Here is a 21,939-nt window from a genome sequence, read left to right on the forward strand (position 1 = left end):
TTCCAGTATAACTATAAGTTTTCTGCTGTCTGTGTGGAAGCTTCAACAATGGTTTATTGTTTGTATGGAGTGGCTTCTAATTTCATGGACTGCTTCAGAAGCAAGCTCTTTTACTGGATTTCTTCTATTCTTAGCCCCCAAATCCATTTATAAGGATTTATAAGGGGCCTTCTGATGGAGAGGGAAATGGCAACCCACTCCAGTATTCTTGCCTGGAAAATCCCTTGGACAGAAAGGCCTGGCAGGCTACAGTCCATGGGGTTGCCAAGAGTTGGACACAACTTAGCAACTAAACCACCAGCACCAGGGGCCTTTTGAAGTTTCTGTTGAATACATTCTTTATTAATTCAGAAGCAGAAACACATTTTTAAATGAGCTGAGCCCTTCAGTTCAGTTCAGTCACTCAGTCATGTCTGACTCTTTGCGACCGCATGAATTGCAGCACGCCAGGCCTCCCTGTCCATCACCATCTCCCAGAGTTCACTCAGACTCACGTCCATCGAGTCCGTGATGCCATCCAGCCATCTCATCCTTCGTCGTCCCCTTCTCCTCCTGCCCCCAATCCCTCCCAGCATCAGAGTCTTTTCCAATGAGTCAACTCTTCGCATGAGGTGGCCAAAGTACTGGAGCTTCAGATTTAGCATCATTCTTTCCAAAGAAATCCCAGGGTCGATCTCCTTCAGAATGGACAGGTTGGATCTCCTTGCAGTCCAAGGGACTCTCAAGAGTCTTCTCCAACACCACAGTTCAAAAGCATCAATTCTTTGGCGCTCAGCCTTCTTCACAGTCCAACTCTCACATCCATACATGACCACAGGAAAAACCATAGCCTTGACTAGACGGACCTTAGTCGGCAAAGTAATGTCTCTACTTTTGAATATACTATCTAGGTTGGTCATAACTTTTCTTCCAAGGAGTAAGCGTCTAGGTAACCTATATATTCAGTATTGTAAATGTAGAAATGGTAGCCAAATTAAGGTATTTTTAAATAATCTACATTCCTTCTACCATTTACTATCCAAGGAATTAGTACTTATCTGATTTTATAGTTTCAGGCTTTTTAGAAGTTGGTGAAAGGTATCCAATTAAAATAATTCTGCATTCATCCCTTTATTTCCTTTTTTCTTTCAGAAATGTGATGTGCTGTGGGAAGACTTCCATCAGAAATTAGTGGATGGGTCCTTGCTGACATTGGACACCTATCTGGGCCAATTTCCTGACATAAAGGTATTTTATTCTGTGTCTATAAAGGGAAGAATTTAATGGTTGCATGTACTTATTAAAAATGGGCAAGAGATTAGTGGAGTTAAAAGACCTCAAGCTGACATCAAAGACAGAAACTTTTTGCCTATTTAAGTGTGGGATTTTTATTCTGTTCCTATCAGTATAAAATGAAATATAGTTACAGAAATAACATTTTCTCCTTTAATGAACTGCTTCATCTTTTCTCTATAGAATTCTTTTTAATCTTATATATATATATGTATATATATATATATATGCATACATATATATATATACCTGATCATAAATCAGAGCTACTAAAAAATTTCAGTCTATGTTCAAACCTTTTTATTATATGGGACTTGACAAGAATTTCCATTAGGATAAACAAGGTCACAAGGAAAGGAGAAACTTCATGGCAAATGTGAAAGCAAAATCTGATCTTTGTTCTGTTCATAGTACACCTGCACATTCTTAAGATGTAAGCATTTCAAATACATTTGCATCTGGATCTAAAAATATCCTGTCTAAAACATTTGTCTTATTTAACAGTTGAATTCATTGAAAGGGAAATACACAAATGAAGGATTGAATATCTCAGATTCAGAATTGACTATCAAGGTAAAGATGGCTTTGAAGCCATCAGGCTTGTAGATAGCAAATGGTAGCTTTGATAGATCAAACCTCCAGTTGTTTTCCTAGCTGAAAGAGGACTTCAAGGTAAGACAGCCACATGCTGCCTTTCCTGTAGATCAAGGAGCCGGAAACCACCATCCATGGCATTTGCAGTATCTTGCTAGGTGACCTTTGATGTAAAGTTCCATTTTTACCTGGTCTTTTTTTTTTTTTTTTTTTTAGCAGCTTACAACAATACCCATTTATTAGCTCACAATCTATAGAACAGAATTCCAGGCATGGTTGCCTAACCTTTATAGACATTGCCAAACACCAGGAAAATACCTGCAGTAATGTGAACTGGTTTTGGCCATGAAACATAGTGTAACTTCTTGGCCGAAATCAATGACGTTCATTTCCTTGGCCCTGCACAGAATGCCTAATGCTAGTTGGCTAATACTTCAGTGTGTTTTGGGGAAGCCAGAGGCACCAGACAAGAACCTAAGTGAATCAGACTAGATACATTAGCCTTGTTGACAAAATATCCCGGAGAACAAATCTAGATATCAATTCTCAGTGATGTTATCATCATAGGCAGCAGAACAGTTTATTGAGTCATTGTATAACTACATCCTAATGAAAAGATTTTAAGTCAGTTTTTAAAGTTTTCTGAGAATTAAAAAGTTTTTAAATAAATTTTAAAATTCTGTACACAGAGTGCATTTTGAGATATCTTCAGATACTTTGATAGGCATTGACATTTCGTATTGGAATTTGCAGTATTTATGGAGCAAAGATTCTCAGAATTATTATCATACTTTAGAATATTGTTTATTAGGTGGTAATTAATCTTCATGAAAATCAATTCCCAATAAGTCAGAAGGAGGTAAAAGAAAAGTTTGTCTTCCTGTTGGAAAATTTTAAAGAACTTTGCAACTTGTCTAAATTATTCAGATAATATTTGATAGTATGACTTTGATAAGCAAATGAAAATTGTGATTGCCTACAAAAGAATGCATTTGAAAATTTGTTGGGTTTCTTTCAGGATCAAAACTTAATGCCATCAAGAGAAGTGTGAAGCATTTATTTCTTATTTGTTATTTGCTATGGTACTGCCCAGCAAGTTATTTGGAAATTAGCCATTCTCTTTAGGAGTGTAAAATTGCAGAAGACAAGCAGACACAGAACTACTTATGTTGAAACATAGATTAAAATAAACTCCCGATGGATTATTTTGGTTTATGTTTTCAGTCTGTTGAAACACTCAGTGGGATTTTTACTTTTCCTGGGGTCCATGTGGTGGAGGGGCAAGCATAAAGATGATTCTCCACTTACTGAAACATCTTTCTTTACATGAGAAATCTGGAATCATTTTTCCAGCTGCATGCCCTGAAGATAAATGAAATATATTTCATGGTTTTACCTGCATCATGAAAAGAACCTACATAATCTCTCTCTCTGTTTCTGTGAAGTCATGTTTAGACTATTAGAGCATACACTTAGGGTTTCAACCAAGATAGAGAATTGCAAAAGCATTTCATATGATGAACAGTGAAGGGAACAGCAGTGTTTATCTTGGAAAAGAGAAAATTTGGAGTTGGAGAGTAGGTGGGAGAGCTGCTTCTAGTGGTTGAAAGACTTATCTTTTATGAAAATACACAGAAGTATGCATTTACCCAGTGGCTGGAAGTTAGAAGTGGATATAGACTCCGTCGTTTCATAAAGTGAGTGTTGAGTTTTTATATAATGAATGGGTTATTGATGAAAAGGGGCTTATGATTAAAAATACAGTGGAGAATTTTCAAAGCTTGGGACACGGTTAACCTCCTTGACTCTTGTTAATATCAACAGGCTGTGTGTAGCCTCAGGCAGATTTCCAAATATTTACTGCAACCCATCAGCAAAGACTATGAAGTACGAGTTATGAGGGGATGATGTTTGACTTTTCCAACTGTGATTGGCAGGGCACCTGGTGTTACAGTTTTTTATACAGCACTGACATCTAACATCAGTGTTGTAATGAGCCAGCTTGTCACTAACCCAGGCAGGCTTACAGCTGTGAGCTGTTACTGTAAAATGCAGTTTAGAGTTTATCTTGGCAGCCATGCCTGAGCCACTAAGCATATATCTAGAGCAGTGGGCCAAAATGAATTCCAAATTGGGGGTATTGTTGAAATTTAAAAAATTTCAGTAAATTATTTTCTTTGCTGCATAAGGTCAATTCATAGTGGGAAATCTGAAGTACTTTTAAATAAACCATTTAGTTCAACTATTTATTGGGACTTCCCTGGTGGTTCAGTGGTTAAGACTTCACTTTCCAATGCAGGGGTACAGGTTCAATCCCTGGTCAGGGAGCTATGATCCCCACATGCCTTGTCACCAAAAAAAAAAAAAAAAAAAAGAAGGAATATTGTAACATGTTCAATAAAGACTTTAAAAAAATGGTAAGCATAAAAAACAATTTTTTTAAAAAGACAAAAACCATTTACTATTAGGCTAGTAAATTTATTTAATAAAACTTACTATTGGATGGTTAAGTAAGATTGTATCATTTTCTATGTAAAAGCTATGGTGTATTAACTCTACCCTTACTTAGGAGATGAGGTTTTCGAAATATCAAATAGGTAAGGAAATAAGATTGGCTCTTCAAACACAAAAATATATGCATCAAAATGAGTGATGGCCTTCAAAATAATAACTTCTACCACAGTAAGCTGAACTCTGTAATTGACTTGTCAGTTACACAAGAAAATGACTCACATTATTTACTTCACTTCTTGTTTGTGAACAAAAAATAAGATGATCCAGTGTACCTTCCCAGGCTTGGAAGTAATTGAATTTTAACTCTTTTCAAAAATCAAATTTGTCTTCAAAGAATCAAGGTTTGCTTCTTGGAAGATATTAAAGGAAACTCCCCTCTCCCACCCCACCCAAGTCCACCAAGCAGAGTTCTGTAAGAGTTTCCATAGCGTCACACAAGGCCACTGCCTCGAGGGTCAGTGCTTCCTGGGAGGTAACAGATATTTGCTAAAAATAATGAGCTTTGTCACCTTATCAGACACTTCTCTCTGCTCTGCCTGGACTAATTCATCGCATATTTTAAGTGAATGTGGTATATCAGCCAAATTTTTCGGTAACACAAGTTGGAAGTGGTCTGTGCAGAGAGTCGAGTAAAAGGGATTGAAAGCGTCTAAATGAGAGTAACTGCCTCATGCTGCCTGTCACCTCTCCTGAAGGGAGCGTGGAGGAGCAGCACAGCAGGACAGACAGTATCTGGATGACAGAGTCTGTCACAGAAACCTGGGCACTGCTAGAAGGAGCACTAACCCAGAGTTAGGAGCAGGGAATAAGTGAGGCAAGTGAGGGCACAAAGGTTCAAAGTATAAGGAGATGGGACTGCTCTGGCGGTCCAGTGAAGTTAGAACCTACCTTTCAATGCTGGAGATGCAGGTTCAATCCCTGGTCTGGGAACTAAGATCCTACATACCACGAGGCAACTAAGTCCACACTCTGCAGACTACAGAGCCGACACGCTCCCACATGCCACAGTGAAGATCCCGCATGCCACAGCTAAGACCTGATGCAGCCATAAATAAATAACTAAATATTAAGAAAAACTTATTTTAAAGTAAAAAATTAAAAAAAAAAAAAAATCTTATTTGCCTTTAAAAAAAATCATTTCTGATACTATTTCTTTGACAGCTCCACTTGGTATTACAATTCTTATGTGGCAGTGAGTTCCTCCAAATGTTGTCTTAAAAAAAAAATCTTTATTTCATCTTTACTTTTGGGAAATATTTTCACTTGGAATAGAATTCCAAGATCTCTGTTGATTTTTATTTTTCAGTGCTTAAAAGATACCACTCCATTGTATTCTAGCTTGCACAGTTTCTGAAAATTAGTCTTCTGTAATTCTGTGGTCATGTATGGATGTGAGAGTTGGACTGTGAAGAAGGCTGAGCACTGAAGAACTGATGCTTTTGAACTGTGGTGTTGGAGAAGACTCTTGAGAGTCCCTTGGATTGCAAGGAGATCCAACCTGTCCATTCTAAAGGAGATCGACCCTGGGATTTCTTTGGAAGGAATGATGCTAAAGCTGAAGCTCCAGTACTTTGGCCACCTCATGCGAAGAGTTGACTCACTGGAAAAGACTCTGATGCTGGGAGGGATTGGGGGCAGGAGGAGAAGGGGACGACCGAGGATGAGATGGCTGGATGGCATCACGGACTCGATGGACGTGAGTCTGAGTGAACTCCGGGAGATGGTGATGGACAGGGAGGCCTGGCGTGCTGCGATTCATGGAGTCGCAAAGAGTTGGACATGACTGAGCGACTGAACTGAACTGAACTGATGGACCCGGGGGATTCCTGTCCCTTCCCAGGATTAGTTTGGTTTCACTTCTGCTTCTTCCCCAGAATGGAGGATCTCTGCCTGGTGTCTCTGAACATGAAGATCTGTTGTTTCCTCCTCAAGTGGCATAAAGCTTTTGCTTTGTAAATAGAAAAATGAGCTAGGAAATAGGCAGGGCTTTGTCTCTACCCCTTGGCAGTCAGAGATCACCTCATTCTCTCCTGCACTGCAAGGGGATATCTTGTTCCCCAAACTCTGATAGAATCCATTGGAAGCCCTAGGTAAGAGCTTCCTCATAAGTGCAAGTTACCCTCATGTCTTTTTAATTTTTGGCTGTGCCGGGTCTTAGTTGCAGTACGCAGAATCTTTAGTTGCAGCATTCGAACTCTTACCTGCAGCCTGTGAAATTCTTAATTGCAGCATGTGGGGTCTACTTCCCTGACCAAGGATTGAACCTGGGCCCCCTGCATTAGGAGCATGGAGTCTTAGCCACTGGGAAGTCCCTTCCCTGTGTCTTGGACACCCAGCTATTATTCCAAACTGACACCTTAGCCCACAGTGGATCTTTAACAATTTGTTAAAATTTTAGCTGATCTCTTGTCCATTTCCTAAAGGAAATCAGTCCTGAATATTCACTGGAAGGACTGATGCTGAAGCTGAAACTCCAATACTTTGGCCACTTGATGTGAAGAACTGACTCATTTGAAAAGACCCTGATGGTGGGAAAGATTGCAGGCAGAAGAAGAAGGGGATGACAGAGGATGAGTTGGTTGGATGGCATCACAGACTCAATGGACATTAGTTTGAGTCAACTCCAGGATGGACAGAGAGGCCTGTTATGCTGCAGTTCATGGGGTTGCAAAGAGTTGGACATGACTGAGTGACTGAAGTGAACTGAACTTGTCCACTTTATTGGGTTGGCAACAGCTTTTAACTGCCAAAGGTGAAATGGTTTTTGTGTCTCATTTCTCCCTACAGGGACTCGTCCCTCTTTGGGATTCAGATGACTTTATTGGCTTGTGAGTTTATGTCTCTGATACAGTCAAGACAATTTATGTTTTTATAGACTATCCAGATATTTTTTCTAGTTAGTATGGGAGTAACATTCTTTGCAGCTCTCTATAGCCTAACTAGAAGTGAAAGTCTCTAGGAATCAATATATTCTTAAAGCTCCTCAGATATTTCTAACAAACAAAAGGGTTGTCAAACACTTCTAGGAAAAAAGGGTTTCCTAGGATTTATAGAACTGCTGTTAGTGTGAGTGCTATTAGAATTATAAAAGCAAATCCTAATACAGTCTTTGACTGTCTTTAAAATGGAACATTTAAAGGTTTAGAATAAAGACTAATAGAGAGTATAGGTTGATGTGCTTTCCTCCACCAATTCTGGAATTTCTCTGGTCTTTGACTGCAAATTCTGCCTTCAGCTCTTAATGATTGTCCTAATTATTACCAGAAGGCAGGTATTTACCTAATGGTAGCCACACAAATCCCTAGTGGTAAGGAATCTGCCTGCCAATGCAGAAGGTGCAAGAGACTCGGTTTCTATCCCTGGTTGAGGAAGATGCCCTGGAGTAGGAAATGGCAACCTACTCCAGTATTCTTGCCCGGAAAATTCCATGGACAGAGGAGCCTGGCAGGCTACAGTCCATGACGTCACAAAGAAATGGACATGACAATGCATACACACACACAGACACACATTCACACAAAGGATCGAAGACAGTAGTTTGATTTCTAGCAATCATCTGTCTACTGAAATTCTGGTTCACTTCGATCTCCAGCTACTCTGGACAAGGAAAGTGTTTTGGCAGTCAAGAAGAGAATCTGTGACTGTGTCTCTTAGTGCTTATGTTTCCCCGTTGGCAGAATCGTATTGCCAAGCGCAGCCGGAAGCTGGTGGACTACGACAGTGCCCGCCATCATCTGGAAGCTTTGCAGAGTTCCAAGAGGAAGGATGAGAGTCGCATCTCTAAGGTAGGAACCAATCCACTGTTGTTACCAGTCTCTGTAATCTATGACCTAAGCAACTTTGCTTTTGAAACGAAATCTCTCTTTTCTCATGGAGATTGAAATCAGGACAGAATTTAAAAGTTGAAATATGGGTCTCTTGGGCTGCTGTCTATAATTTTGTAAGTTACACTAAGGGTTTTCAGGTCCTTGGTAGAATTCACTTGAGTGGCAGTGACTCACACATTTTCATTATAATAAATGTTTACCCCTAACAGTACTGCCTGATCATATAAAGTAATGTGTCCTTACATTCTTTTTGTCACCGTGGTCCATGTGTGTGCATGCTAAGTCGCTCAGTCGTGTCCAACTTTTTGAAACACTTTTTGAGACACTGTAGCCTGCCAGGCTCCTCTCTCCATGGGATTCTCCAGGCAAGAATGCTGGAGTGGGTTGCCACATCATCCTCCAGGGGATCTTCCCGACCCAGGGATCAAACCCACGTCTCTCTGTCTCCTGCATTGGCAGGTGGGTTCTTGACCACTAGCGTCACCTGGGGAACCTGCTGTGGTCCATACTTGATGCCAAAATGAAGATTCAACTGGGAAATCAAGTATGAAATTCTCAGGCGTAACTTGTGCTTGAGAGTACAGATGTGTGCTACAATTGCTTGACATTCATTTTCTTTGAAAGAACCCATTTCTAGAGCTTTCTCCATGTATGTCTCCAGTCACTGACAGCTCATTGGAGACACCTACTAACTTCTCTCTTGGCTTCCAGTCTTGTCTCCCCCCATCTTCCCACACACAGCTTCCTGGATCACCTTTCTATTCAACATACCCAGATCGAATTTCTCCAATGCTTAAGTCTTTTAATGGCTCCCGTTGCCTGTCAAAAAGTTGTGAATTCCTTAGCATGGCCTATGCAACCTGCACAGCTGGTTGCTGACCCACCTCTCCATCTTGTCAGCTTTCAAGTCTTCTTCCCCCTGCTTTCTTCCTCCACACAAACATCCTAATCTGGCGCTTCTGTGACCTACACACTGGCTCCTAAGCAGTCACTGTAAGAGCTGAGTTTCACGTCAGGCCACTGAGAAGCAAGGCACTGTGTTCAGCACTTTATTTACATCCACTTTCCTTAATACAACACCTGTGAGATGGACATTGCTATGTTCATTTATGGATCTTAGGTACAGAAAGGTGGTAAAGAAAGTCCACATGGTTAGTGAGTGAGAATCCCAACCCAGGCAACTCCACCTTTATGTGTTGTCTACCATTCCCCACCACTTCATTAGCAAACAGGTGCTCACTCTTCAAGATGCGGTATCAAGTTAAAATATCACCTTTTCCATGGAACCTTCTCTAATTCTTGCACTGTCTTTCTTAATGGCATGCTCCATAATAGCTTATAAGCCTTCTCTTGTAGTGTACTTAGACTGCCTACTAGACAGGGAATTTCTTGGGAAGCATCCTGGCCCAGTATCCCAAGCAGAGCATGTAACAGTGTATGTGACAGGCAGTTAGCGCAATTTTGTAGAATGAATGAATCTGCCAGAGACTGCAAGAGCAACCATTGAAATGAATCTTTTATTGAAAATGATCATGTGGATTTTAACCAGATTTTTCTCCTTTCCAAAATGTTCCAGGATGCTGTAAAGCTATTTCTATTTTATATTGAATGTTGTTGTGTCTAGAAGTGTGGTATGCATCTGATGTTTCAGTGTAAACATGTTATGTGTCATTTCTAGGCAGAAGAGGAATTTCAGAAAGCACAGAAAGTGTTTGAAGAGTTTAACGTTGACTTACAAGAAGAGTTACCATCATTGTGGTCAAGGTAAAGATGGTTCTGTATATGTTATAAGTTCAGGAATAGTGAATATTACTTGTCTTATTTCCTGTGATGCTTTAGCACTCACTGTCCAGTAGAAGTCTTCGGTAATATGTAATTTACGATATGGTAGCTTCTTACCACATGTGGTTGACCTTGAGCCCTTGGAATATGTTTAGTATGACCTGGGAACTGAATTTTAAATTTATGTTATTTTAATTCATTTAAATTTAAATAACCCAATTTGGTTAGCTACCACATTGGACAGCACTGTTTTAGACTTTTATTTCAAGTAGAGATACAAATCTCATTTAGAGGCCTTAGGAGACTATCCTTAACCTTGAAATTTAAAGGATAAATTTTTAACCCTTGGAAGAACTTTTTATTTCAAAGGGTCATCTAGTCTCTGTCTTTTATGTGAAATCTCTACTGTAAGCTCTCACCCGTTAATCTGAGCTTCACTCTTATTTTATAAATGAAATAGTCTTTTTTTTTGTTATTTATAGACTTTATTTCTTTTTACTAAAATTTTTTTAAAAAATATAAATTTATTTATTTTAATTGGAGGTTAATTACTTTACAATATTGCATTGGTTTTGCCATACATCAACATGAATCCACCACAAGTATACACATGTTCCCCATCCTGAACCCCGCTCCTTCCTCCCTCCCCGCACCATCCCTCTGGGTCGTCTCAGTGCACCAGCCCCAAGCATCCAGGATTCTTTTTTATGGGTACTCTGCATTTCTCATTCCATTAACTTCAGTTTTCCCATTTAGTGGTAGAACCAAGAAGTTGCTGGGTGAAGTGGGGCCTTATGTCTCAGTTTTCATCAGCACACCCATGCTACCACCCTGAATAAACAGGATTGTGCTTGTCATGCAACACTGCTTTAAGGAAAATTTGAAATCTTGGTTAGGATGTGGAGGACAGGGAATCCTCCTACCTTATTGGTGAGATTATAAATTGATGCAGCCGCTATGGAAAACAGTATGGAGGTCCCTCAAAAAATTAAAAATAGATTTACTATATGATCCAGCAGTCCCACTCCTGGACAGAACTATAATTCAAAAAGATACATGCACCCCAGTGTTCATAGCTGCACTATTCACAATAGCTAAGACATGGAAACAACCTGAATGTCTATCAACAGAGGAATGGGTAAAGATATGGTATGTGTATACAATGGAATACTACTCAGCCATAAGAGAACAAAATAATGCAAAATTGCAGCAACGTAGGTGCACCTGGAGATTATCATACTAAGTGAAGTAAGTGAGCAAGACAAATGCCATATGATTGAATCTAAAATATGGCCCAAATGAACATGTGTGTAAAACAGAGTCATAGACAGCGCACGCTTCTTCCATTGAAGGGGGCTCAGGCGGAAGCAGTGACCAGCTCACTGGGTCGAGACAGGTTTCCTCAGGGGAGAGGGGAGAGTGTCCTGGCCTGCATTCTGGGACTGCAGTAGGCCCAGCTGTTAACTAATGTTAACAGTAATGTTCACTACTGAACATTTTTTCCATGGTTTCCAAGAACAAAGAAACCTCTTAATGAAGGAATTAAGTGGGTCTTAACAGCTAACCAGAAGGGCCCTGAGGATGCCTCAGACAAGTACTTTGGGGAAATGGTAATGTCTCAGAGTCCCTTGTTGATGAAGAGCTTGTGAAATGAATCCTCATTTTATAGCTGATATTATCAAACTACCTGACAGCAGATAATATCAAAATTCAGAGCCTGGTACTCTTTGTGGGTGTATATTTTACTGCTGACAACACCAGTTTTTTGTAAGTCAAGGTTATAGTCAGAGTGTGCTCTTCCAGTAGAATGAGTGCCAAATTTGTTCATTCACTGGTTTGTTAATCTGCTTATCCGTTTGCTCATTCATTCATGGAATATTTACTGCATTGCCTGTTCTGTGCCAACTGCTATTAGGTGCTGAGTCTGTTCTTGTGAACTAGCCAAAGGCAGTTCCTGCTTTGACAGAATCTCTGATTTCATAAATGGGAGAGAATCACTATATGATAAGTGGCATCAAAACTACTGAACATTTTTTTTTCAAAATTAAATACATCCTTGTTGATTTGATTTTTGAGTTCTCAAAGGAAACAAAATCTTAGAAAATCGTAGATGTTTGTCTAGTCATTCTAAATAAGGTGTTTCTTACTAGTAGTGTGCCAATTATTTTTCTAAATAATCATTGAAATAAACAAGCTGTGTATCAGGAAGCAATTTAAAGATAGAAGAATGGGAATTCTTATTTTTGCTAAATGGATTCAAGGTTCAGTGCTTTTAATAGAAAATTCTGTATGAATAATAAGAATAAAACAAGCTCCAAGAAATAAATAAGCAAATTCAAATGGGCAATAGATAAAGGAACAAAAAAGGATTAACTCAGCTTTCATTAATGGAAGATAATTTAAAAGCAGGTGAGATGCTAACTCTTTCCCAGCATATTTACAGAAGTTTTATGTCAAGGGCCTAGAAGGTCCCTGCATAGGGAAGTGGGTCAGCAGCGTCCATCCAAGCTGCTCTTCTCTGTACCTTTCACGTGGCATTTACAGTCAGGAAGCTTATTCTGAGGAAACAGTAAGCTGGACACAGAGTTCATTTCATAGATCTTCATTAGGGTTTTGTTTAGTATAGTGAAAAATCGATGCAAATAAAACAATAACCACCAATCAGCTTCAGCTGGGCTTCCACCATGGCTCAGCAGGCAAAGAATCCGCTTGCAATACAGCAAACACAGGAGATGCAAGATCAGTCCCTGAGTCGGGGAGATCCCCTGGAAGAGGAAATGGCAACCCGCTCCAGTATTCTCCCTAAAAAATCCCATGGATAGAGGATCCCAGTGGGCTATAGTCCACCGGGTTGCAAAGAGTCAGACATGACTGAATGACTAATCACAACTTCAGCTACCTCCCCCTTCCCCATCTGCACCCACCTTCTACTTAAATCTGATCCTTCTTCATGGCAGCCTGTTTGGCCTCTCAAGCAGATGTTTACAGCTGGCACAGGACCCATCCTACCCTCTTCTCTTAGTTCCTTCAGCTGTTTCTGTCCAAAGCTGCTAAATTTTGGTATATAATTTTGTGTGGCTGTTTGTATTAATGTGAACATTCACATGCTGTTTTGAAATCTGCTTCTTTCTCTCAGCAGTATGAATGAAGCATATGTTCATAATAAACTTCTCTATCTCAAAATCTTCACAAAGTACATATCTAAAACACAAATTCTTAGGGCAGTGATTCTAGAATCACTGGTTCTGAACCAGCCCATCAATATCACATAGAACTTGTTAGAAATTCATCGCAGACCTGAGGTTCCCTGGTGACTCAGATGGTAGAGTTTGTCTGCAATGCAGGTGACGTGGGTTTGATCACTGGGTTGGGAAGATCCCCTGGAGAAGGGAGTGACAACCCGCTCTAGTATTCTTGCCTGAAGAATTCCAAGGACAGAGGAGCCTGGCGGCCTCAGTAAATGGGGTCACACAGAGTGGAACACAACTGAGCAATTAACACACACACATCTCAGACCTGTTAAATTGGAAACAAATCGCCAAGTGATCCTGATGCACATTAAAGTGTGAGAAATGTTTGTTTGGATATTAACCAGATATCAGGAAAGACTGTGTTCTACACCAAAAGATGATATTTTTGTTCATTAACGGATCAGGAAAGGTTGGCCCTACTTTGGGTTAAGTATTTTTATTTAATCTAATGTTACTCAAAATTATGTAAAGAAAATCTGTTTTTTAATATACGTAATAGCCATTCAAAACACAGTTTTGCTGATTGGTCTTTCTCTTCTTTCCTCTTTGTATTTCCACACGGTAGACGGGTTGGATTTTATGTCAATACTTTCAAAAATGTCTCCAGCCTAGAAGCCAAGTTTCATAAGGAAATCGCAGTGGTAAGTAATGATGATTATTTTTCCGTATGGAATATAAAGTAAATGAACATTTATTCTGGAAGCAAATGCAATGGCACACATTAGGCAAAGAATTTACTCTCTTTCGTGTTTCTTTTAATAGTGTGTTTGACTCACAGTAATATTTCTACATTGTTTTGTAGTGACTGCATGTTTCTATAAATCTGGTTCAGTTTGTGCTTTCATGAACCCCTGCCTACTTGTTGCAATCATACAGTGTTTTTTATTTTTTCAGTCAGTTTTTAAAGTTGGATTTTCAAGTCTTTAGCCTGAGGAAAAATTGGTCTCCAAACAGATAGCCAGCATTTGTGTCATTGAGTAATATTTTCTTAGTTCAACAGGGTGGTTTATCACTTTATCTCTAATAGAATCAATGTAAATAGTAAGTGTGTGTTTTCTCCTCTATATTCTGGTTTATATATATGTTAATTTGTGTTTGTGGCCTTACAGTTTTGACATGAATTTTAAATTGGACCCAATTCAGACATTAAATTATTCTGAGACCATCCATGCTATCATAAGATTCTTAATGTTTCAATAAACAATTCCTTCCTGGGGGTAGTAGCCTGAATTTGCAGCAGAATGACTTAAAATTAATAAACAAGTGACATCTGTCTTCCTAGCTTTGCCACAAACTGTATGAAGTGATGACGAAACTGGGCGACCAGCATGCTGACAAGGCCTTCACCATTCAAGGAGCTCCCAGGTAGGTCATGTTCGTGAAAGCCAAGTTCATGTGTGTATACCTTTAAGGCAAAAATTGTTGCAGTTTCTACAGCCTATACCAGCATCTTTTACTCATCCTACAAAGATCTAAAATCAGGGAATTTTTCCATCCAGACGGTGATACCAGAACTTAGTTCTGTGCTCTTACATTGACTCTTAGCCTTCAGATGTATCCTCATGGACTTTTGTCACTACAGAGTGCTATCTACTTCTTTTTGCTTTCCAGCTATAATGTCAATTTCTTGCATACAAACTCTAGTTGTGCACTTGTTACTTTATTTGGAGAGGAAGAGAATTCCCTAAACCCACAACAATTAGTCTTGTTATTTATTGGGTTGGCCAAAAATCTCATTCACGTTTTTCTATTACCATATTATGGATTTTTCTATAACATCATACATTACAAACTTTTTGGCCAATCCAGTATATTGGTGTTGATACCTTTAATGAATCTTTTTTTGGGAGACGCAAAAGGAAGTAAGTGAGACCTCACCATCATCTTCCCTCCTAACTTGACCTCACAAACACTGCATTGTTTGGGTTTTGTTGAACGTTGGTTTGTTTTTATTTTGAGTGTGCCTGTCAGATGTACCAAAGGCTCAATAATCTGTAGATGAATAGTCTACAGTGCCAGGGTTTGGATTCACAGCATCTTACTCTTATGATTTGGGAATCCCTTTTATCCATCCTTCTCAGGCATTATGTACTCAGGCTAGTGAGGCTTGGGTTGGAATTCAGAGGACTCAAATTTCAGTTCTGATTCTGCAGTTAATTTGCTCTGCCTTCCTGCAGCAGAGCAACCTTTCTGGATAAAGGGCTCATTTTTAAAATCAACTGAAATAAAAATATGCTATTGAACTAAACAACTCATAAGGAAATAACACAGTCCTGATATTCTGTGTTTATGATTTTAGCATCCATCAATGTATACCCACATACCCATACATTTATAAAAATACTATGCTCTTACACAGGCACTGCCACCCCCATGTATTAGTGTTTGGAACCTCCTGGGAACAGCTGATTTTCTCATTTGATTCTATTTGGTCTAGATATACATGTAGTCCCTACCTTGGCTGCTATACTAAGTGAGCATTAAGTATATTGTCTTAGAACATTGCCTAAAAGAAGACAGGAAAGGGACAGAACTGTTGTGTCCAAACTGAGAATGAAATGTAATAAGAATATCACAATGACATTTGGGTGATTTAGGAAGGAAGTACACGGGGAAAGGTGGCTCCCTTATACAGAGATGAAGGGACAATGGATGCATGTAAAAGTATGGCCGAGCTACATAGCAGTTCACCTGAAACTACCACAATGTTATTATCTGCTGTGAAAGTGAAAGTTGCTCAGTTGTGTCTGACTCTTTGTGACCCCATGAACTATTCAGTCCATGGAATTCTCCAGGCCAGAATACTGGAGTGGGTAGCCTTTCCCTTCTCCTGGGGATCTTCCCAACTCAGGGATCAAACCCAGGTCTCCCACACTGCAGGCAGGTTCTTTACCAGCTGAGCCACAGGGGAAGCCCATTATCTGCTATACGCCAATACAAAATAAAAAGTTTAAGGTTTTCGGGGGGAAAAGGTATCTGGAAATTTCATTGCTGCTGAATCAGATACAATGAAGAGAAAATGGGGCCACGACCACTTAACAAATGTTCTTCATTTTTTTCAACGTTCCTCCGCAGAACGAGGTGGTGAGTGAGCTCAGAGGGGCCTCCTTTAGGCATAGATTGGTGGTCGTGCTTCCCAGGCGAGACCATGATTGGCAAGGTTCCAATCATGTGTGTGTCCATGTCCTGTCCACGGGACCCATTCCCTCAGCCCATTGAATCTGTAGACCCTTCTGCTGTGTACATGCTCATTTATTTGGGGGTACAGACTTGTTCCTTCAATCTGTAGAGTTTAGAAGTTCTTAGAGAGTAGGATGTGTCCCCAGTGGTGGATTAACCATTGCATTTGGGCTGATCATGAGCATCTGGCCTGGGGCTAGGAGTATGATGGGCTCTCAGTAAACATTACAGACTCTCATCTGTCATATAATTCGTTTGCACATGTCTGAATTGAGTTATTATGCTTTAAGGTGTAGAAAGAGAGACAACGAATTAATTTCTAAATATTATCAGAAAGCATGCCTACCAAATCTTAATGAACATTGTCCTAGGGATGCCTTTTAATAGCCAATGTATCACTTGCTGGGGCAGGGCAGGTTTTGCTATAGATTATGCCTTAGCAAGTTTCTCTTATAAATCAAAAGTGAAATTAGTTCAATTAATTCAGCTTATGTTTGGAAGATTCTTGCAGAGCCTATTTGGCTCAGTGGAAAGAATAGGAGTTCGAATTACTAAGGCCTGAATTTGGATCCACAAAATTTTCCAGTGACGTTAGGGATTTTTTTATCCTCTCTATGCCCCACTTTACTTACCTGTAAAGTGGAAACAATTACGCACTGGGTCTTGTGATCAGCGGAGGTAATGTATGAATGGGATCTTGCAGACAGTGGACAATAAATGGCACCAGTTATTGCATCACTGTTACTAATAACCAGGATGAACAGGAAGAGGGAGTAGATAATCAATAGTGCCTGTTATGCCTAAGGATTTCTGTGAGAAGGAAGGCCCCTGAGAAATAAGGACCACTCTGTAGAGAGCGCCTTACTTACCCTCTGTGTTCATTCAGCGACTCGGGTCCTCTCCGTATTGCAAAGACGCCTTCGCCGCCTGAGGAGGCTTCACCCATCCCGAGCCCGACAGCAAGTCCCAATCACACGCTGGCACCTGCATCTCCTGCCCCAGTCCGACCTCGGTCACCCTCGCAGGTAGGAAGACACCACATGTATGAAGCGGACCGGAAGAACCCAGGCTGAGCTGACCCCACCTGGGATAACCCCATGGAGTGCAGTCGTTGACAAGAGTTTTCAGTGTGAGCCTTGGCCATTGGGATCATCACTAAGGAATAAGCTTCCCTTTTTTTACTCAGATTTTTATGTTTCCTCACATACCCTCTGCTTCAGTGGGTTGAGACATCTCTTTCCACGATCTCAACTTCCTGAGGCTCGCATGATCTCCTCTTCTCAGCATCTTGCACTTTTAAGGCTCTGTTGAGTCCTACCTTCTCCAGCTCCCTCCTGTTAGTCTTTAGGTGACACCTGGAGCAAGAACGGCCATGATGTCTATGTCAGTTCACTTTTTTTTTTTTTTTTTGTATCACCCACAGCATATTGTGCACGCATTCAGCAAAAGTGATGGAACAAGTGATTGAAAGAAACAGAAAGGGCCAAGCAAAGGCAAATGTAGAGAAAAACAGCCACCCTCATTATCCCTTCTTTTGGAGAAAATGAAATTCCTATGGGGAAACTTGAAGTGTCTAATCCAGCTCAAGCTTTCTTGTGTATGGTTGAAACTAAAGATCGTTGCGAGAAGATGTGAATAACGGATAGAGCTCTAAAGTGCTTATTTTGTTGTTTATTCACGAAGTCATGTCTGATTCTTGTGCGACCCCATGGACTGTAGCCAGCCAGCCTCCATTGTCCGTGGGATTTCCCAGACAAGAATATTAGAGTGGGTTGCCATTCCCTTCTCCAGGGTATCTTCCCGACCTAGGGATCAAACCTGAGTCTTCTGCATTGGAGACTGAATCTTTACTTTATCGGCAGGCAGATTCTTTACTGCTGAGCCACCTTTCCAAAATACTGGAGTGCAGAGTGAGGTGTATGCTGCCCATAGTGGTCTCACTGACTCTAGTGAAATCTTGCTAGATTTTAGTTCTAGAATTCTAATGTGCTGCTGAGGTGAGAAATCATTTGCTGTTGACTTTGGAGAAGGTATGGCATTAGTTTGGGCTTCCCAGGTGGTACTAGTGGTAAAGAATCTGCCTGCCAATATAGGAGATGTAAGGGACGTGGGTTAAATCCCTCGGTCGGGAAGATCCCCTGGAGGAGGGCATGGTAACCCACTCCAGTATTCTTGCCTGGAGAATCCCCATGGACATAGGAGGCTGGCTGGCTACAGTCCATAGGGTCATACATTCGAACATGACTGGAGTGACTTAACCCGCACGCATTCACACATGGCCTTAAGTTAAGAGGCACAGGTACATTACCCCCCAGTGCTGTGATATAGCACTCGTGTTAAGATGGATGGAGTCTCGTGGCCTGAATTTTCCTCATTGGACCATTACTTGTCACACCATAGCTACAAGCAGGCATTCTTTGCCGGAATTGGGTGGGCTGATTTCTCATTGCAGACCAAAATTTGAATCAGGGATCAATTGCATCCCCTGGCTCTGTTCCCAAGACATTTCTGCATGTCTTGCATGGCATCTTCCACTGAATTAAACCCTGTTTGTTTGTGTGTGATGTTTCTTAGACAAGGAAAGGGCCTCCTGTCCCGCCTCTTCCTAAAGTCACCCCAACGAAGGAGCTACAGCCGGAGAACATCATCAGTTTCTTCGAGGACAACTTTGTTCCTGAAATTAGTGTGACCACACCTTCCCAGGTGAGCACCTGAAACAGAGCTGGGATATCCGTGGACGCTCCGTGGCAGAGGACTCTCAGGGCTCAGCTCTGGAGAAGGTGGCAGATATGAGGGCCAGTGGTGAAACTTAGTCATTATTCAGGTTTGCTTTAATTACCTGATATGTCTGAAGGATTCTCCAGTGAGAGATGTACACTATTTGAAAAGACTCCTTCTTTCCATTATTAAGAGCTGTGCATCGTTACTATAGAAAGTTGAGAAAATACTAAAAAGTGTAAAGTGAAGACTTTTAGTAAGCCCTTAAATCATAGCACTCTGGCATAGCCACTGGTGCATTTAGGTTTGTGTGCTGTGTGTGTTTAGTCGCTCAGTCATGTCTGACTCTTTGCAACTCCATGGATTGTAACCTGCCAGGCTCCTCTGTCCATAGGATCCTCCAGGCAAGAATACTGGAGTGGGTGGCCATGCCCCGCTCCAGGGGATCTTCCCAACCCAGGGATCGAACCCAGGTCTCCCTCATTGCAGGCGGATTCTTTACCATTTGAGGCACCAGAGGTTTATTTTCTTTTATTTTTTTCTAAGTATACATCAAATTTTGCAGCACAAAATTCTGATTTCTGTTTAATCTTATTGAGCATTGTTTTCATGTTATAATATTGTCTTTTCCAAAAAAATCAAAGTTTGTCCAGAGTATTTTATCAGATGAATGTAACCAACCCCTGATGGTGGTCACACTTCCACTTTTTTGTTACTTTATCAGCACCTTGGTGATATCAATATATATTAATACAGAAGTGTTAAGTGTTAGTTGCTCAGTTGTGTCTGACTCTGCAACCCTATGGACTGTAGCCCACCAGGCTCTTCTGTCCATAGAATTCTCCAGGCAAGAATACTGGAGTGGGGTGCTGTTTCTTTCTCCAGGGGATCTTCCTGACCCAGGGATCAAATGCAGGTCTCCTGCATTGCAGGCAAATTCTTTACTCTCTGAGCCACCAAGGAAACCTTGGTGTATATTAATACATGTTTGCACCTTTTATTATTTTTTTCATATTGCTCCTGAGTAAAGAATAGTAAAATGAAATTCAAAGAGGTGAATATTAGGTCTTTTGACCTTTAGTAGGAGTAAATGGATCCACTTATGTGACTTGGCAAAGGGAACCACCTGTGTTCCCCCTGGTTTCAAAGACACCTGGGTGTGTGTACCCATTTATAGCTACCCTCGATGTTATACCTACACCTGTCCCAGCTTGGTTGTCCTTTGCCTCAAGGATAATCTTGACTTAGTTGCTCCTCACATCGTCAAAGTCATCTCTTTGTTAAGAGTGAATGTCCCCAGAGATCATGCCAATACCATTTCCTCCTGGTATTCTCACAGTCAGAAATAATTGTAACATTTTGTAGGGGGTGCAAACATAACATTGTCATTCCTGAGTACATAAATAATAGCTCTATGTCTAACATCCCAATTACAATTGCATCCTATCAATAATAACAGAAGTCATGTACTAAAAACTGGGGGTTCAGAAAATAAAAACTTAAAAGTAGTGCAGTGGTACACCATAATTTCTCATCTCTCTCTAGAGGGTGTTTATGGATCAGTGCAACGCCATTTGCTATTGTTTTCCTTTTGGTAAGCTAATTAGGGCTTGAAATGTGATTTAGTAGCTCCTTTGCGGAAAGGGAATTGCATGTTTATCAGTGCATGGACCAGTAATATCTGTGGATACACAGATGCCACCAGGGATAGTGGTCCTAGAGCCAAATAATCTTACCCAGCATCCACCGTGGCCCTGGCACCAAACTGGAGCAGTTTTCATGTCCAAGTTGTTCTGTGCCTTCGTACTTCTAACAGCTCGTTCTGTTTTTAGCTTCATCAGTTTTAAAGTGAGAATGTTTTAGAGTGATAAGACCCTTACTGAAGTTGCTTTCACCTGGACCCCTCAAGAGCATCCTCTCAATTCCATCTCCAATAAAGAATATGGTCACCCAGAAGCCATGTGTGCTTAGCTGAGGACATCTCCATGTAGCAGGCAAGGCCACTGAAGTAGAGAAAATGTGACAAGTAGACTAGTTCTGAAGTAAAGACGGGGTTCAAAGATGTTCTTTCTTTGACAGTGTTTTTTTATTTGTAGTTTGCTGGCTCACATAAGGGTCCTTCACAGTGTGGGGGAGAAAAAGAATCAAAGCACTTTTAAAAAATACAGATGCCAGAAGAGGTGCCTAAGTCCTTCTAAGAGGGTTAACTTTGGCTGGTGTCATTGAGTGAGAGAGATTGATGAGCAAAATCAAGAGTTAGGGGAGAGGGTGAGGAGGCACTTGGCAAACCTGAAATGTCTCCAGCTGTGGCCGCTGCAGCGACACAGTCAGCTGAGAGCCGCCCCATCCTTGCCCCAGCCTGGCTAGCCTGTGTTCGGGCTCCCGGGCTGTTGGAATGGAAAGGAAGGGCATCCCCCGACTGGCACCTTTTCTAACTTACTGGCTGGGTCAAGTCCACCAGTGTGCCAGGGGACTATGAAGGAAGTAACCCCCAGAGACAGTATGGGGGTGCATTTTGGGGGATTTATCTTGATATATATTGTTTTCTTTTTATCTGGGGAGGAGGCAGAAAAGGGTTTCTATCTTTTTTTCTGGATCTAAGTGGCAACATGACTGCAGCAGGTGAACCCCAGTGTATTTGATGGGGTCAAATGATGGAAATGAGTTGAAGCATTTCCATTGACTCAGCGGCTGTGAATCTCACATCACCATGTTAAGAGCAAGGGTAAAGCAAGGATTTATGTTTCAGTCTGCTTGCTCCCTTATTGAAGGATATAATCTAGCTTTATTTAATTTTATTT

General features: G+C 40.8%; 1 protein-coding gene across 1 annotated transcript in view; it reads left to right on the plus strand.

The window, feature by feature from the left end:
* Positions 1 to 21,939, plus strand: part of AMPH (amphiphysin) — a 210,978-nt gene that overhangs the window by 135,739 nt on the left and 53,300 nt on the right. The window contains exons 5-11 of the mRNA XM_040259504.1: positions 1,132 to 1,227; positions 8,058 to 8,165; positions 9,886 to 9,971; positions 13,806 to 13,881; positions 14,523 to 14,605; positions 17,307 to 17,445; positions 18,995 to 19,123. Of these exons, the coding sequence (XP_040115438.1) occupies positions 1,132 to 1,227; positions 8,058 to 8,165; positions 9,886 to 9,971; positions 13,806 to 13,881; positions 14,523 to 14,605; positions 17,307 to 17,445; positions 18,995 to 19,123 (717 nt within the window). The remainder of the gene's footprint in view (positions 1 to 1,131; positions 1,228 to 8,057; positions 8,166 to 9,885; positions 9,972 to 13,805; positions 13,882 to 14,522; positions 14,606 to 17,306; positions 17,446 to 18,994; positions 19,124 to 21,939) is intronic.

Source organism: Oryx dammah, unplaced genomic scaffold (genome assembly GCF_014754425.2).
Source record: "Oryx dammah isolate SB20612 unplaced genomic scaffold, SCBI_Odam_1.1 HiC_scaffold_18, whole genome shotgun sequence".
NCBI lineage: Eukaryota > Metazoa > Chordata > Mammalia > Artiodactyla > Bovidae > Oryx > Oryx dammah.